The 16,338-nt window shown below is 44.9% G+C and overlaps 1 protein-coding gene across 1 annotated transcript; it reads left to right on the top strand.

The window, feature by feature from the left end:
- Positions 1 to 2,150: 2,150 nt before the first annotated feature.
- LOC132781692 (AP-2 complex subunit sigma) lies at positions 2,151 to 16,051 on the top strand. The gene is made up of 5 exons (XM_067461045.1): positions 2,151 to 2,247; positions 10,148 to 10,297; positions 10,524 to 10,637; positions 13,846 to 13,905; positions 15,459 to 16,051. The coding sequence occupies exons 1-5, from the start codon at positions 2,245 to 2,247 to the stop codon at positions 15,558 to 15,560; spliced, it is 429 nt and encodes a 142-aa protein (XP_067317146.1). The 5' UTR covers positions 2,151 to 2,244; the 3' UTR covers positions 15,561 to 16,051.
- Positions 16,052 to 16,338: the final 287 nt, after the last annotated feature.

Raw genomic sequence — 16,338 nt, 5'->3', positions numbered from 1 at the left:
TCTGTTTCATTGACTATTCTAAAGTCTTTGACTGTGTGGATCATAATAAACTGTGGCAAGGTTTTGGTGGAATGTATGGGCATACCAAATCACCTTGTCTCTCTCCTGAGGAATCTGCATAAGGACCAAGTAGCAACAGTAAGAACCGACCATGGAACAACAGACTGGTTCAAGCTTGGGAAAGGCGTACGGCATGGTTGTATCCTCTCCCCCAACCTATTCAACTTGTATGCAGAATACATCATGCGATGTGCGGGGCTTGAGGAATGCAAGGCTGGGGTGAAAACTGCTGGAAGAAATATTAACAACCTTAGATATGCAGATGACACCACTTTGATGGCCAAGAGCGAGGAGGAGCTGAGTAGCCTTCTAATCAAGGTGAAAGAAGAACGGGCAAAAGCTGAGTTGCAGCTAAACATCAAAAAAACCAAGATTATGGCAACAAGAATGACTGACAACTGGAAAATAGAGAGAGAAAACGTGGAGCCAGCGACAGACTTTGTATTTCTAGGCAGGAAGATGAGTGCAGATGCAGAGTGCAGCCAGGAAATCAGAAGACAGGAGGAGAGTAATGTCCAATCTCGATAAAATAGTGAAGAGTAGAGACATCAGACTGGCAACCAAGATCCATTGCCTAGTCCAAGCCATGGTCTTCCCTGTAGTCACCTACGGATGTGAGAGCTGGACCTTCGGGAAGGCTGAGCGAAGGAAGAGAGATGCTTTTGAGCTGTGGTGTTGGAGGAAAGTTCTGAGAGTGCCTTGGACTGCGAGAAGATCCAACCAGTCCCTCCTTCGGGAAATAAAGCCTGACTGCTCACTGGAGGGAAGGATACTAGAGACCAAGTTGAAGTCCTTTGGCCACATCATGAGGAGACAGGAAAGCTTAAAGACAATGATGCTGGGGAAATGGAAGGAAAAAGGAAGACCAAGGGCAAGATTTATTTATTTTGTATCAAAAGCATTGCATAAATTAGTATAAAACCGATAAAAATAGAAGGAATGCAAGTGGCTAAATATCTTTTGACCAGAAACTGGCAACAGCGACAGTATTGTCTGTAGCCTCCAACAATTCTTCCTCTGTACATGAGGCAGGGCATAGTGGACAAGCATACAGATGTGGAGTTGTCTGTTCTGCTCCACAGTCAGAGGGCAAGATGGATGGATAGAATCATAGAGTTGGCAGAGACCTCATGAGCTTTCTAGTCCAACCCCTTTCTGCCAAGAAGCAGGAATATTGCATTCAAAGCACCCCTGACGGATGGCCATCCAGCCTCTGTTTAAAAGCTTCCAAAGAAGGAGCCTCCACCACACTCCGGGGCAGAGAGTTCCACTGCTGAACGGCTCTCACAGTCAGGATGCTCTTCCTGATATTCAGGTGGAATCTCCTCTCTTGTAGTTTGAAGCCATTGTTCCATTGCGCCCTAGTCTCCAAGGAAGCAGAAAACAAGCTTGCTCCCTCCTCCCTGTGGCTTCCTCTCACATATTTATACATGGCTATCATATCTCCTCTCAGCCTTCTCTTCTGCAGGCTAAACATGCCCAGCTCCTTAAGCCGCTCCTCGTAGGGCTTGTTCTCCAGACCCTTGATCATTTTAGTCGCCCTCCTCTGGACGGGAGATGGTATCCTTGAAATGACTGGCTTGACTCTGAAGGAGCTGGGGGTGGCCACGGCCGACAGGGAGCTCTGGCGTGAGCTGGTCCAGGACATCAACAAGCGTCGGAAGCGACTGAAAGAATAAACAAGAACAACACCAAAGAATAAAACAAGAATATCACCAAAGCTATGTTAAAGGAGTTATTATACATTTATATGAGGGGAAAAACATTTTGTATTTTCTCCTAAAGCGAGGGCGCCCCCTTCTGTTAGGGTCGATTTCCCAACTTCCATGGGGCCTACTAGGCCATGCCAAAGCCTGGGGCTCGAGTAGTCATGCTCTCGGGCCGGAAGTGCGATGCCCTCGGCTTCTTCCCCTCTTACGACTCCCCAGCTTCGCTTGAGTTCTGCATAACGTGAGCGCCCCCTGCTGGAGGCTCGCTGTCACGCTTGGATACAGTTCCCTCGCTCGCTTGAGCGGAAGAAAAACTACACTTCCCGGCATGCCCTCTTGTGGTCTTACACTGCAACTCCCAGCATGCTGAGCGCCCTCTCGAGGCTGGTTTGCCGGATATCCGGACTGTGTGGGGGAGTTGAGCCAGCTGCCACAGAGTTCTGTGTGGAAGGAGGGCTTCAAGGCAGCCACCATTATGGTAAAGGAAAGGGATTTGGGGGATTGGGGTTGTTTACATTTTGTGGGGGGCACAGGCCTGTGTTTTGGGGGGCAGTCTATGCAAAGAAAGGGGGCAAATATAAGGGAGGGGGTAAACATAAAGGCCTGCTACCATTTCTATACCATAACTTCCTGTTTTCTATTATTCTGCGCCATTGCTGGGCTGTCATTTCTTTCTATTCTATGTATTATTTTGCATTATTGCTAATTTCTATGCAATTTGCAACATTATATACCAGGTATGGGCGTTCTGGGTTTGAGCCTGCCACTTTTGGACTCTCGCTTGCTGAGGTGTTCCAGCGAGTGTCTCTGTAGATCTTAGAAAACTATTTCTAGATCTAAGTCGTTGACGTGCTGGCTGACACCCAAACAAGGGATGGGCTGGAGATGTCTCTGCCTTGGTCCTTTCACTATTGGCTGCTATTTCCCGGTGGAAGTCAGGTGGTGCAATACCAGCTAAGCAGTGTAATTTCTCCAGTGGTGTAGGGCGCAGACACCCCGTGATAATGCGGCATGTCTCATGAAGAGCCACATCCACTGTTTTAGTGTGGTGAGATGTGTTCCACACTGGGCATGCATACTCAGCAGCAGAGTAGCATAGCACAAGGGCAGATGTCTTCACTGTATCTGGTTGTGATCCCCAGGTTGTGCCAGTCAGCTTTCGTATGATATTGTTTCTAGCACCCACTTTTTGCTTGATGTTCAGGCAGTGCTTCTTGTGGGTCAGAGCACGGTCCAGAGTGAGTCCCAGGTATTTGGGTGTGCTGCAATGCTTCAGTGGGATTCCTTCCCAGGTCATCCTCAGAGCTCGGGGTGCTTGTCTGTTCTTAAGGTGAAAAGCACATGTCTTTGTTTTAGATGGGTTAGGGATCAGCTGGTTTTCCCTGTAATAGGCAGTGAGAGCACCTAGAGCTTCGGAAAGCTTCTGTTCAACCATCTCAAAGCTCCCTGCTTGAGCAGTAATGGCACGATCATCAGCATAGATGAAACTCTCTGTCCCTTCTGGCAGTGGCTGGTCATTTGAGTAGATGTTGAACATGGGTAGAGCAAGCACGCTCCCTTGAGGTAGGCCATTCTTCTGTTTCCGCCCATGCCTGGTATATACTATTTTCTATACCTAAAGTGGGAGCTAGAAACAATATCATACGAAAGCTGACTGACACACCCTGGGGATCACAACCAGATAATAATAATAATAATAATAATAATGTATTGTCGAAGGCTTTCATGGCCAGAATTTTTCGGGTTTTTTCAGGCTATATGGCCATGTTCTAGAGGCATTCTCTCCTGATGTTTCACCTGCATCTATTATTATTATTATTATTATTATTATTAACTTTATTTGTACCCCGCTAGCATCTCCCGAAGGACTCGATGCAGCTTACAAAGGCCAAGGCCTCAACAAACAATACCATAACAAATACAACCAAAAGCAAAATCAAAAACATTAAAGCAAAGCAATAAAACAACAGAACAATACCATAACACAGTAAAAACCTGGGGCCGGGCCAAGTAATGGGTACAGATTAAAAAGTGCTGGGTGTGACAGGTGGTATGTCGAATTTCAGGGTAAATGCAATGTGCAGAGAATCTTAAAACTCTAATAAAGTGCTTCTAGGACATAATGCTGGAGTTTCCTATTCTGGAAAGGCACATCGGAATAGCCAGGTGTTCAAGCTCTTCCTAAAGACTGCCAACGTGGGTGCTAGTCTGATGTCTTTGGGGAAGGTGTTCCAAAGTTGGGAGGCAACCACAGAAAAGGCCCTGTCCCTCGTCCCCACCAAACGCGCCTGCAACGCAGGAGGGATCGTGAGCAGGGCCTCTCTGGATGAACAAAGGGGAACGCGTGAGCTCATAAACGGAGATGCGGTCACACAGGTAGGCAGTTCCCAAACCGTTTAGGGCTTTGTAGATAAGCACCTTTACCTTGAATTTGGGATCGGAAGGTAAACGGCAGCCAATGGAACTCCTTAAACAGGCAAGCATACTCAGAAGTAGTGAGGTCTGTTGGAACTAGGAAAATTGGGTTTATATATCTGTGGAATGACCAGGGTGGGACAAAGGACTATTGTCTGTTGGAGGTAGGTGTAAATGTTTCAACTGACAAACTTGATTAGGGAGCAGTCAACCCTCCTGTTTAAGGAGCTCCACTGGCTGCCATTCATTTTCCGGACCCAATTCAAGGTGCAGGTTCTCACCTACAAAGCCCTGAACGGTTTGGGACCCGCCTACCTGCGTGACCGCATCTCTGTATACGAACCCACACGATCTCTTCGATCATCTGGAGAGGCCCTGCTCGCACTCCCACCTGCATTGCAAGCACGATTGGTGGGAATGAGAGAGAGGGCCTTTTTGGTGGTGGCCCCTCGACTCTGGAACTCACTTCCTAAGGACATCAGGCATGCCCCAACTCTGGCAGTCTTTAGGAGGAGCTTGAAGATGTGGTTGTTCCAGTGTGCCTTCCCAGTATAATGATCCCACCTCACTACCTCTGAGGATGCTTGCCATAGATGCAGGCGAAACGTCAGGAGAAAATGCCTCTAGAACATGGCCATATAGCCCGAAAAAACCCACAAGAACCTAGATCCCATAGCACTTTGTCCTCCAAAGCACTTTATATTGTTTCGGTCTGCTTGTATGTTTCCACAAATGCCCCATCACTTTTTCGCCCATGTACAGCATTATTTTTAAATTTTAATGACATGTGGCCTACCCATAGATTTTAAAGTTGTCCTATTGTTAATGCTTATGTTATTGTTTTACTGTCTTGTTGATTTTAATTGCTTGTATTGTTGTTGTTATTGCTTGTATTGTACCATCTCCCCAAGGGACTCGGTGCGGCTTACACGAGGCCGAGCCCATAGAACAACAATAATAAAAGCAATAACAAAACATCAATACAAAACAATCAAAATAAATCTCATAAACAAAATATAAACAATAAACAGTAACAGTAACAACAAGCATTTAAAAACCTATGGCTGTGCCAAATGTGATAATTAAAAATTAAAAAATAATGCTGGGCAATGAACAAGGTAATATACTGGGATAAAATTTTCGGCGAGAGATGGGGCGAGCAAACAATCCTAAATCAATGATAAAGTGCATTTAGGGGACCTAAATCAAGGAATGAATTGTTGGCTGTTTTGTGGTGAGAATTTGGACTAGATTTCTTATGAAATCAAGTCTCTTGCTGCTACGATTGGCACAATTTGGGTGCCCTCTCTACATTGAAACCTTGAATAGTCAGAATTGTTTCTGCACATAAAGCTGAGTTCTAAAAAAATGGTGTGAATGACGTACAGTCCCAAACCATGGGATCTTTGGAAGCATCTGTTTTCAAAAATTCTAAAGAGAGAAAAATGCTGCATGTTTGTAACTCATGGATCTGTGGTATTTCTTATCCAGTTAATCCTTAGGAGAGAAATAATTTGAAAGGGACAAATCTGTCTGACAACTGTTGTGCAATGGGAAGGAAGTTGTGTAATTCTCATTTCCCTTATGGCTTTTCTCTGAAAGTCTTTCTCCGTTATACCAGCTCATCAAATAATTAGGGGCACTATCTGTTAGCTCATTTATTGATAATACTCTTTTCATACCAAAAATACAGTAAGCTGTACTTTTTTTATTGTTGACGTTGTGATAACCCAAAATTATTATTACAATTCAAGAATTACTATAATCCTGTTCTCCATGTCTTTGTGGCTAGTATTTAATATTTAATAGTTAATGTCAGTGCATAATGTTGGAGAGTTTCTTCCTCGTGTCCAAAGGATGGAAACCATATTTCAGCTGGGGTGCATAAGACAGCCTTCCCCAAGGCCCCTTCAGATATATCCTAGTATAAAAGATAAATGTTTTTCCCTGACATTAAATCCAGTCATGTCCGACTCTGGGGGTTAGTGCTCATCTCCATTTCTAAGCTGAAGAGCTGTTGTTGTCTGTAGACACCTCCAGGACAATGTGGCCAGCATGACTGCATGGAGCACGTTACCTTCCCATCAGAGAAGGGGATGCTGGGAGCTGTAGTCTAGGGGATGCTGGGAGCTGTAGTCTGGAAGAGTGTGTGGATATGCTATTGTATGCCAAGGGGAGTCGTTTTTGCGGATGTGCTGTAGCATCTTTTTTTTCCTTTTTTTGGCTTTTTAAGTCTCTTCTGCTGTATCTTTCAGTGTTTTTATGAGTGATGGTCATTCATTGGCCTAATAGGTGTATTGTGCCCAAATTTTGTGTCAATTTGTCTAGTGGTTTTTGAGTTATGTTAACCCCACAAACTAACATTACATTTTTATTTATATAGATTTATTTATATAGATTGGCTCCCTCTTGTAGGCACACTGCAATAAATGATCATGGTGATGCTGTAGGTTGCATTGCCTACTTTTTCTTGTCTTGCTCATTTTCTCATCAAAGGAAATCCAGTCTTATATGGTTAGGTGCCATCTCATTGGGATGGTGTCTACTCAGACTGGCCGGCGAATCCTCTTGGCAAGAGATGCTGCTTTTCTGTAGGGCCTCGAATGCGGACATGGCTTGGATGCCTTCCCTGATTCATCAGAAATCTCATCCACATGAAAATTGGTAGTGGCTGCCCAACATGCCATTAGTTCTGTTTTGGCTGCTTAAAAAGGCTTGCCTTTGTTTGGTGCTGGAACAGACCGCAAGCCATCCGTTGTGTGTCTTTGCTGATTCTGCTGGGCTGGCTCTTTTCACCAGGGTGGGTCACTTTCCTATCTCGTATGCACATTGAACAGGAAGAAGAGCTAAGCAGGCACTGAGTCACAGAAAAGAAGCCTTTTCTCTGGGGATAGCTTAAAGTGTGTCCCCAATCCATGCATACCATAGCAAAGGAATGGAAGGAAGGAAGGGAGTAGCTGATCAAAACAGGCAGGAGATGTCTGAACTGTAGCAGAAACTTTCAGAGTATGGAGAGGGACTCCGTAGTCCTGTGAATATTATACTCCAGAACTTACAATGGACCCTTGGCATCTGCTAGGGTTTGGTGTGGATCCCAAAATTTGTGCATGCTCAGATTCCATGATATATCATGGCAAAGTAAAATGATATCCCTTATATAGAAAGGTAAAGTCAAAATTAGCCTTTTGAAATACACACACACACATACACACACACAAATACACACTAGCTGTCCCCTGCCACGCCTTGCTGTGTCCCAGTCTGGTGATCTGGAAAATAAAGGAATTAGGAAGTGTTGGTTTCTAATATATGCAATTCCTTTATGCTTGTGGGTAAACAGTATTTCTTGCTGTTTCTTTGTCAGTGTTGATGTGGAGATTGTCGGGTTTGCCCACCCTGGAACATGCAACATATCATTGCCCTTCTTTAGGGGTCCCTTTTGAATCTATGATACTATATCTCTGTATGTGTGAATCTTATCTATCTCTATCTATCTATCTATCTATCTATCTATCTATCTATCTATCTATCTATCTATTGCTGGATGGCTCTTTGTCAGGAGGGCTTAGATTACGTTTTCTTGCCCTGGTGAAAGAAGTTGGACTGGATGACCTAAGTATAGTTGTTCTGTGTGGGAAGTTTGCCCCAGTTCTGTCGTTGGTGGGGTTCAGAATGCTCTTTAACTGTAGGTGAACTATAAATCCCAGTAACTACAACTTCCAAATGTCAAGGTCTACTTCCCCCAAACTCCATCTGTGCTCATATGTGGGCATATGGAATATTCCTGTGAAGTTTGGTACAGATCCATCATTATTTGAATCCAAAGTGCTCTCTGGATGTAGGTGAACTACAACTCCCAAAGTCACAGTCAATGCCCATCAAACCCTTCTAGTGTTTTCTGTTGGTTATGGGAGTCCTGTGTGCCACGTTTGGTTCAATTCCATCCTTCGTGGGGTTCAGAATGCTCTTTGATTGTAGGTGAACTATAAATCCCAGCAACTACAACTCCCAAATGACAAAATCAATTTTTTTGCACGAAGGACATACAATGGGTTGTTAAGGTGTCTTGTGTCCAAATTTGGTGTCAATGAGTCCAGTGGTTTTTGAGTTCTGTGAATCCTACAAACGAACATTACATTTTTATTTATATAGTCACACACACACCAGATCAGTCTTTAAATGCTAGTTGTTTCCATCATGGTTGTAGCTCACTTGCATGTTTGGTGAAGAAAAACAACAAAAAGGCAAGAACAGATTTGGAGAACAGTCCTTCCGGCATCTATTCCTGAGTACCTGATCTAATATTGCTTTCTTCTCATCAGCCTGCACTATGGTTGGAGAACAATGCTGCCTGTGCCTATCCCCATGGATGGGAATGATCCAGTTTGCTCGTGATACAGCTGCTTAGTAGAATTACTGAGGCTGGCATTTGCGTCTCTGAATGCCTGCCTTCTCTGGGCTTACGTCTTGAATCAGAAGCCATACATTTCTTCTTCCTCATGATAGAAGATGGTCTTCTTTTGCATTCTCTAGAAGCCAAGTGTGGTCATAATTGCAATTGGAATAAAACCATACTTGAAGTATTGACAACTGGGGGAACACTCCTTGAGTCTGGGTGCTCACTTTTTTTTTTATAATATCACAAAGGACTACCATCTCACCCACCTCATAGGAAACCTGCTACAAAACAGGAGCTTTTTGTTGAGTCCCAGGGCCAGAGAAGCAACTGGCGGAAACAGAAGAATGGCCTGCCTCAGGGGAGCGTGCTTGCTCCATCCATGTTCAACATTTACACAAATGAGCAGCCACTGCCAGAAGGGACAGAGAGCTTCATCTATGCTGATGATTGTGCCATTACCGCTCAAGCAGGGAGCTTTGAGATGGTAGAACAGAAGCTCTCCGAAGGTCTAGGTGCCCTTACCGTCTGCTACAGGGAAAACCAGCTGATCCCTAATCCATCTAAAACACAGACATGTGCTTTCACCTTAAGAACAGACAAGCTTCCCGAGCTCTGAGGATCACCTGGGAAGGAATCCCACTGGAGCATTGCAGCGCACCCAAATACCTGGGAGTCACTCGGCCATGCTCTGACCTACAAGAAGCACTGCCTGAATATCAAGCAAAAAGTGGGTGCTGGAAAAAATATCATATGAAAGCTGACTGGCACAACCTGGGGATCACAACCAGACATAGTGAAGACATCTGCCCTTGCGCTATGCTACTCTGCTGCTGAGTATGCATGCCCAGTGTGGAACACATCTCACCACGCTAAAACAGTGGATGTGGCTCTTAATGTGACATGCCGCATTATCACGGGGTGTCTGCGCCCTACACCACTGGAGAAATTACACTGTTTAGCTGGTATTGCACCACCTGACATCCGCCGGGAAGTAGCAGCCAATAGTAAAAGGACCAAGGCAGAGACATCTCCAGCTCATCCCCTGTTTGGGTATCAGCCAAACAGGGAATAGTTTTCTAAGATCTACAGAGTCACTCACTGAAACACCCCAGCAAGCGAGAGTCCAAAAGTGGCAGGCTCAAATCCAGAACCTCTACCAATGGCTGATACCAAATGAGAGACTCCCCCCTGGGCACACAGAAGACTGGGCGACTGAACAGACTTCGCTCTGGCACCACAAGATGCAAAGCCAACCTCAAGAAATGGGGCCACAAAGTGGAATCCACGACATGCGAGTGTGGAGAAGAGCAAACCACTGACCACCTGCTGCAATGCACCCTGAGCCCTGCCACATACACAATGGAGGACCTTCTTGCGGCAACACCAGAGGCACTCCAAGGGGCCAGATATTGGTCAAAGGACATTTAATCAGCTACCAAGCTTGTAAATTTTGTGTTTTGTCTGTTTGTTTTGTTCTGTTAGAAATGTTATACAATTGTCTGGTTGCCCCTGACATGATAAATATATATGTGCTCACTGACCTGCCTGTTTTCTCAATTTGCAGATCCGCTTCATTCTGATCCAGAACCGGGCTGGCAAAACACGCCTGGCCAAGTGGTACATGCAGTTTGATGATGATGAGAAGCAGAAGTTAATTGAAGAGGTCCACGCCGTGGTCACTGTCCGAGATGCAAAGCACACCAACTTTGTTGAGGTGCGTAGCTTCCCATGCCATCTAAATCTGGCATGCTGCTGACTCTTGCAGATCGAACCAATGAGGGGGGCAATTTCTTTGTGCCATTTTGTATATTGCAATTTGATTGGATGTCTGAGGTTAGCAAAGACATAATCATCTTAATCTCTTTGAGCATAAAAAGATGTAATCACGCATCATGTATGTCCTGTCTCATAACTGTTATCTTTCTCTCTTTTACTTTCAGTTCCGCAATTTCAAAATCATCTACAGGCGCTATGCAGGGCTTTATTTCTGCATTTGTGTAGATGTGAATGACAACAACTTGGCTTACCTAGAAGCCATTCACAACTTTGTGGAGGTGAGTATCTACAGTGTGGGATTTGTGTGTGTGCGAGGAGCGACTTGAGAAACTGCAACTTGTTTCTGGTGTGAGAATTGGCTGTCTGCAAGGACGTTGTCTGGGGTCACCCTGATATGTTACTATCCTATGGAAGATTCTCTCATGTCCCCACATGAGAAGCTGGAGCTGACAGATGGGAGCTCATCCCATCTCGCTGCCGACCTTCAGGTAAGCAGTTCAGCCACCACAAGGGTTTAACCCATTTGCCACCGCAACTGGGATGCAAACAGAAGGAGATGGGACACACACAGAAAGGGGGCGATCATAATCTTCCTTGTGGAGTGTTTTCCACTTTGAGGAGGAATTGTTTGATCAAATACTTCTCTGTCATGACCATAGAACTGCATTGGACACTTGACGTTACCCAGACAGAACATATTAAATCCACAGAAGTGAAACCTGCAAATGTGGAGGACTGACTGTACTCTTTAGCTATTTATTTATTTATTTATTTATTTTGAGGTTTTATATACCGACCCTCTCACCTTCAAAGAGGGATTCGGACCGGTTCACAACATGTGTTAACATACAAAAAATATACAATAACAACACAATGCCACTTCATTACACAATTAAAATATCAGCACCATACACATTAAAACATTATCATCCCAGTTAAAAGAGCCAAATCGTCCGACACCATCACAATCCCATTCATCATCCTCCTTTCATGTGGGCAAAGAATTAAATCAGTTGTCAAATGCCGCGTTCCACAACCAGGTCTTTGTTAGTTTCCTGAACGTCATGAGGGAGGGGGCAGTTCTGATCTCTAATGGCAGGGAGTTCCAAAGTCGAGGGACCACCATCGAGAAGGCCCTGTCCCTCGTCCCCACCAGCCGTGCTTGTGCAGGTGGTGGGACCAAGAGCAGGGCCCCTCCAGACGATCTTAGTGGTCTTGATGGTTCGTAGGGGAGAATACGTTCGGAGAGGTAAACAGGGCCGGAGTCATTTAGGGCTTTATAGGTTAACACCAGCACTTTGAATTGTGCTCGGAAGCTAATCGGCAGCCAGTGGAGTTTGAGTAACAGTGGAGTGGTGTGCTCCCTGTACCCCGCACCTGTTAGTAGTCTGGCTGCCGCGCGTTGTACTTGCTGCAGCTTCCGGGCAGTCTTCAGAGGCAACCCCACGTAGAGAGCGTTGCAGTAATCTAAGCAGGATGTAACCAAAGCGTGTACTACCGTGGCCAAGTCAGCCCTCCCAAGGTATGGACGCAGCTGGCGCACAAGTTTTAATTGTGCGAATGCTCCCCTGACCACCGCTGAGACCTGGGGTTCCAGGCTCAGCGATGAATCCAGGAGAACTCCCAGACTGTGTACCTGTGTTTTTAGGGGGAGTGTGACCCTGTCCAGCACAGGCTGTAACCCCATACCCTGTTCGGTCTTACGACTGACCAGGAGTACCTCTGTCTAAAGACTACATAAAGAGCTAACCTCTTTATGTAGTCTTTTTAGATAGAGAGGTTGGTGATGGAGCCTGGAGTCATTTTGTTTGAAAAGCAGGTGCATACAGCCTCTTCGCAGTGTTGTTGCACTCCAGCCAGAGTTCACCTTTCCCTCAACACCAACTAGGAATCCAAAATCAGTAGTAAAACAGTTCATTAGAAAATGTACTAGGGTTGAATGAAAAGTAATGCCTTCACCTTCGTAACTCCTCAACAGATGGCTGTCCTGGTATGCAGCAGGTACTGGCTTGTTCAGTAGACTCTCCTCTACAGTTCCACTTTGGCGGGAAGCCTTAGCATTGAATGGTTGTGTTGTTAAAGTGCAAAGTATGGCACCTTGTGCAGGTGGCTGGTCAATGCAGTGTGGCGCAGCTGGGTGAGTGTCAGCTGCATTAAGATCACTCTGACCAAAAGGTCATGAGTTTGAAGCCAGCCCGGATTGGAGTGGTTTCCAACCAATTGTGTAGCCCGTTGTCGACCTTTGCAACCCGAAAGACAGTTGCATCTGTCAAGTAGGAAAATAAGGTACCACCTTAAAGTGTGGGGAGGCTAAATTAACTGATTTGTGAGGCCATAAAGACTTCAGCAAAAGCATGCGGGGAATGTGGAAGTACTTCATCAGCGTCGCAGATGGACGATGAAAGCGACAGCTCCCCTGGCGGCCAGAAAAAAGTTAAATAGCCTCTGTCTGTCTGTATATGTTGTATGTCAAAAATTGGCATTGAATGTTTGCTATATATGTGTACACTGTAATCCGCCCTGAGTCCCCTGCGGTGTGTGAAGGGCGGAATATAAAAGCTGTAAATAAATAAATAATAAGCAACATGTAGACGTTGAATTCTTGACAGCAGATGGTGTCACCCCAAAGGAGATTCATCAGCGAATGCAAACTGTTTATGGGGATTGTGTTGATGTGAGGACTGTGCATCGTTGGGCGAGTAAGGTTAAAGATGTTGAGGTGGCACCTTCCACTGTCAGAAATTCACGTTGACCGATTATCTGCGCAGGGTTCCACAAACACAAACACACACACACACATATATATATACACACACAAAAGACATATACACAGACTGGGCCACAGCAACGCATGGCAGGGAACAGCTAGTAATCTATATAAATAAAAATGTAATATTCGTTTGTGGGATTAACATAACTCAAAAACCATCGGACGAATTGACACCAAATTCGGACGCAAGACACTTGTCAGGCCAACGAGTAACCATCACTCATAAAACACTGGAAAACATGGTGGAAGGGACTTAAAAAGGCAAAAAGACACTACAGCGCATATGCAAAACCACATATATACACATATACACACACAAATACGTATATACACACACACAAAATACAGATACACAGATTGGGCCACAGCAACTCGTGGCAGGAGACGGCTAGTAATAGAGTACAACAATAAATAATAAAACCAATAATAAATAGATTCAAATAATAAATGTAATAATAATAATAAATACAGTAAAATAATAAAGGTAATAAAATAATAGTACAGTAAAACAATGTAAATGTAATAACAACAACAATAATAATAGAATAAAATTATAAATGTAATAAAAATAGTACTAATAACAGAGTAAAATAATAAATAACCTGTACTCATGTATAAGCCGAGGGGAGCTTTTTCAGCCTCAAAAAGGGGGCTGACAAACTTGGCTTATACTCGAGTATATACAGTCAATAGAGTGTTTTCTTTGTCTTTGCCAGGTTTTGAATGAATACTTCCATAACGTCTGTGAACTTGACCTGGTGTTCAACTTCTACAAGGTGAGTTTTTGCCCTCAATCTTCCCATCAGGGAGTTAAGGGAAAGGCGAGTTTGTCAAGCCAACTAAAGCATGGAGCACCAAAGAGGGACCTGTCAATCTCAGCCCTGTCACAAGATGGCGCCAGGCAGCCATCAAACTTGCAGTGGTTCTCAACTTTCCTCATGCTGTGGTGACCCCCAACCATAAAATTATTTTTGTTGCTACTGGTGGGGTTGGGGGGGGGGGGTTGATTTTGACATTTGGGATTTATAGTTCACCTACAATCAAAGGGAAGGATACTAGAGACAAAGTTGAAGTACTTTGGCCACATCATGAGGAGACAGCAAAGAGAAGACAATGATGCTGGGGAAAGTGGAAGGTAAAAGGAAGAGGGGCCGACCAAGGGCAAGATGGATGGATGGCATCCTTGAAGTGACTGGACTGACCTTGAAGGAGCTGGGGAAGGTGACGGCCAACAGGGAGCTCTGGCGTGGGCTAGTCCATGAGGTCACGAAGAGTCGGAGACGACTGAATGAATGAACAACAACAATCAAAGAGCATTCTGAACTCTACCAGCGATGGAATTGAACCAAGCTTGGCACACTGAACTCCCATGACCAACAGAATACAGAATATTGGAAGGGTTTGGTGGGCATTGGCCTTGAGTTTTGGAGTTGTAGTTCACCTACATCCAGAGCGCACTGTGGACTCAAACAATGATGGGTCTAGACCAAACTCCAGCAACAATGGTATTGAACCAAACTTGGCACACCGACCTCCCATGACCAAAAGAAAATACTGGAAGGATTTGGTGAGTATTGACCTTGAGTTTGGGAGTTGTAGTTCACCTACATCCAGAGACCACTGTGGACTCAGACAATCATGGCTCTGGATCAAACTTGGCACAAATACTCAATATTCCCAAATGTGAACACTGGTGGAGTTTGGGAGAAATAGACCTTGACATTTGGGAGTTGTAGTTGCTGGGATTTATAGTTCACCTACAATCAAAGAGCATTCTGAACTCTACCAGCGATGGAATTGAACCAAGCTTGGCACACTGAACTCCCCTGACCAAGGGAAAATACGGGAAGGGTTTGGAGGGCATTGACCTGGAATTTTGGAGTTATAGTTCACCTATATCCAGAGCGTGCTGTGGACTCAAACAATGATGGATCTGGACCAAACTTGTCATGAATACGTAATATCCCCAAATGTGAACACTGGTGGAGTTTGGGGGGAAATTGACCTTGACATTTTGGAGTTGTAGTTGCTGGGATTTATAGTTCACCTACAATCAAAGAGTGTTCTGAACCCCACCAATGATAGAATTGGGCCAAACTTCCCACACAGAACCCCCACGACCAACAGAAAATACTGTGTTTTCTGATGGTGTTTGGTGACCCCTCTGACTCCTCCTTGTGACCCCCCTCCCAGGGATTCCGACCCCCAGGTTGAGAAATGCTCATTTTGAAGCAGGACGGAACGGTTTTGGTGCATGCCATCCTGGCTGTTGTATACAAAGTGTTTCTTAGCTCAGCAGAGAAAGGTTATTTCCTGTTTTTCATTGCAGGTCTACACTGTGGTGGACGAGATGTTCTTAGCCGGCGAGATCCGAGAGACCAGTCAGACCAAAGTCTTGAAGCAGCTCCTCATGTTGCAGTCCTTGGAATGAGAAGCAGGGAAGCCAGAAGAGCCATGTTGGAGCTCCCCTTGCCCGGACCTTGCAGCCCCTGCCCCTCTGGGCCCATCTCCCTCCAACTGGTTCCTTGAGAGACTTGCTGAAAGCAAATTTGGCCATTTGATTCATAATGGGATGGGGGGAAGGCAGTGTGAATTTGTGAGGGGCTGTTTCGATCCATAACCCTATTTTTTCCCACAAACGGAGGATGTCGAGTTTCCCGATCAGGACTAGGATGCATTTCTGTGAGAGGGGATTATCCATAGCACCACATATCTCAGTGCTCCCTGTCACATTTCCGCTGCCCCCTTCCTCACCCATTCATGTAAACATTGTGCAGGATCTGCAGTAGAAGAGGGACCATAATTGTGTACGTATGTGTGTATGTTTGTGGCAAGCGGTCGTAACTGCCAGTCAAGTGATGTATCGAAACAAAGCATCTATGAAACATTTAAAGCCAGAATAAATCTTCTATGTATCTAGAAGAGAGGGTTTTCTTGGTGCTTTACTCCTATGTGATTGGGGCAAGATCATATCACAGAAATAAGAAACCTACTTATTTCTGTTATCATTGTCACAGTTCTTATCACAGTTTACTTTTCCAGGTGTCATTAGCAACTTTTAATTACAGTCCAGCAAACAGGTTTAGTAATTGCAGGCTTTGGTCTTAGAATCATAGAGTTGGAAAAGAACTCATGGGCCATCCAGTCCAAACCTATTTCTGCCAAGAAGTAGGAAAATCTCGTTCAAAGCACCCCTGACAGATGGCCAT

The sequence above is a fragment of the Anolis sagrei genome, chromosome X (genome assembly GCF_037176765.1).
Source record: "Anolis sagrei isolate rAnoSag1 chromosome X, rAnoSag1.mat, whole genome shotgun sequence".
Lineage (NCBI taxonomy): Eukaryota > Metazoa > Chordata > Lepidosauria > Squamata > Dactyloidae > Anolis > Anolis sagrei.
The sequence above is the reverse complement of the archived record's forward strand: the minus strand, read 5'-3'. Positions and strand labels throughout refer to the sequence as shown.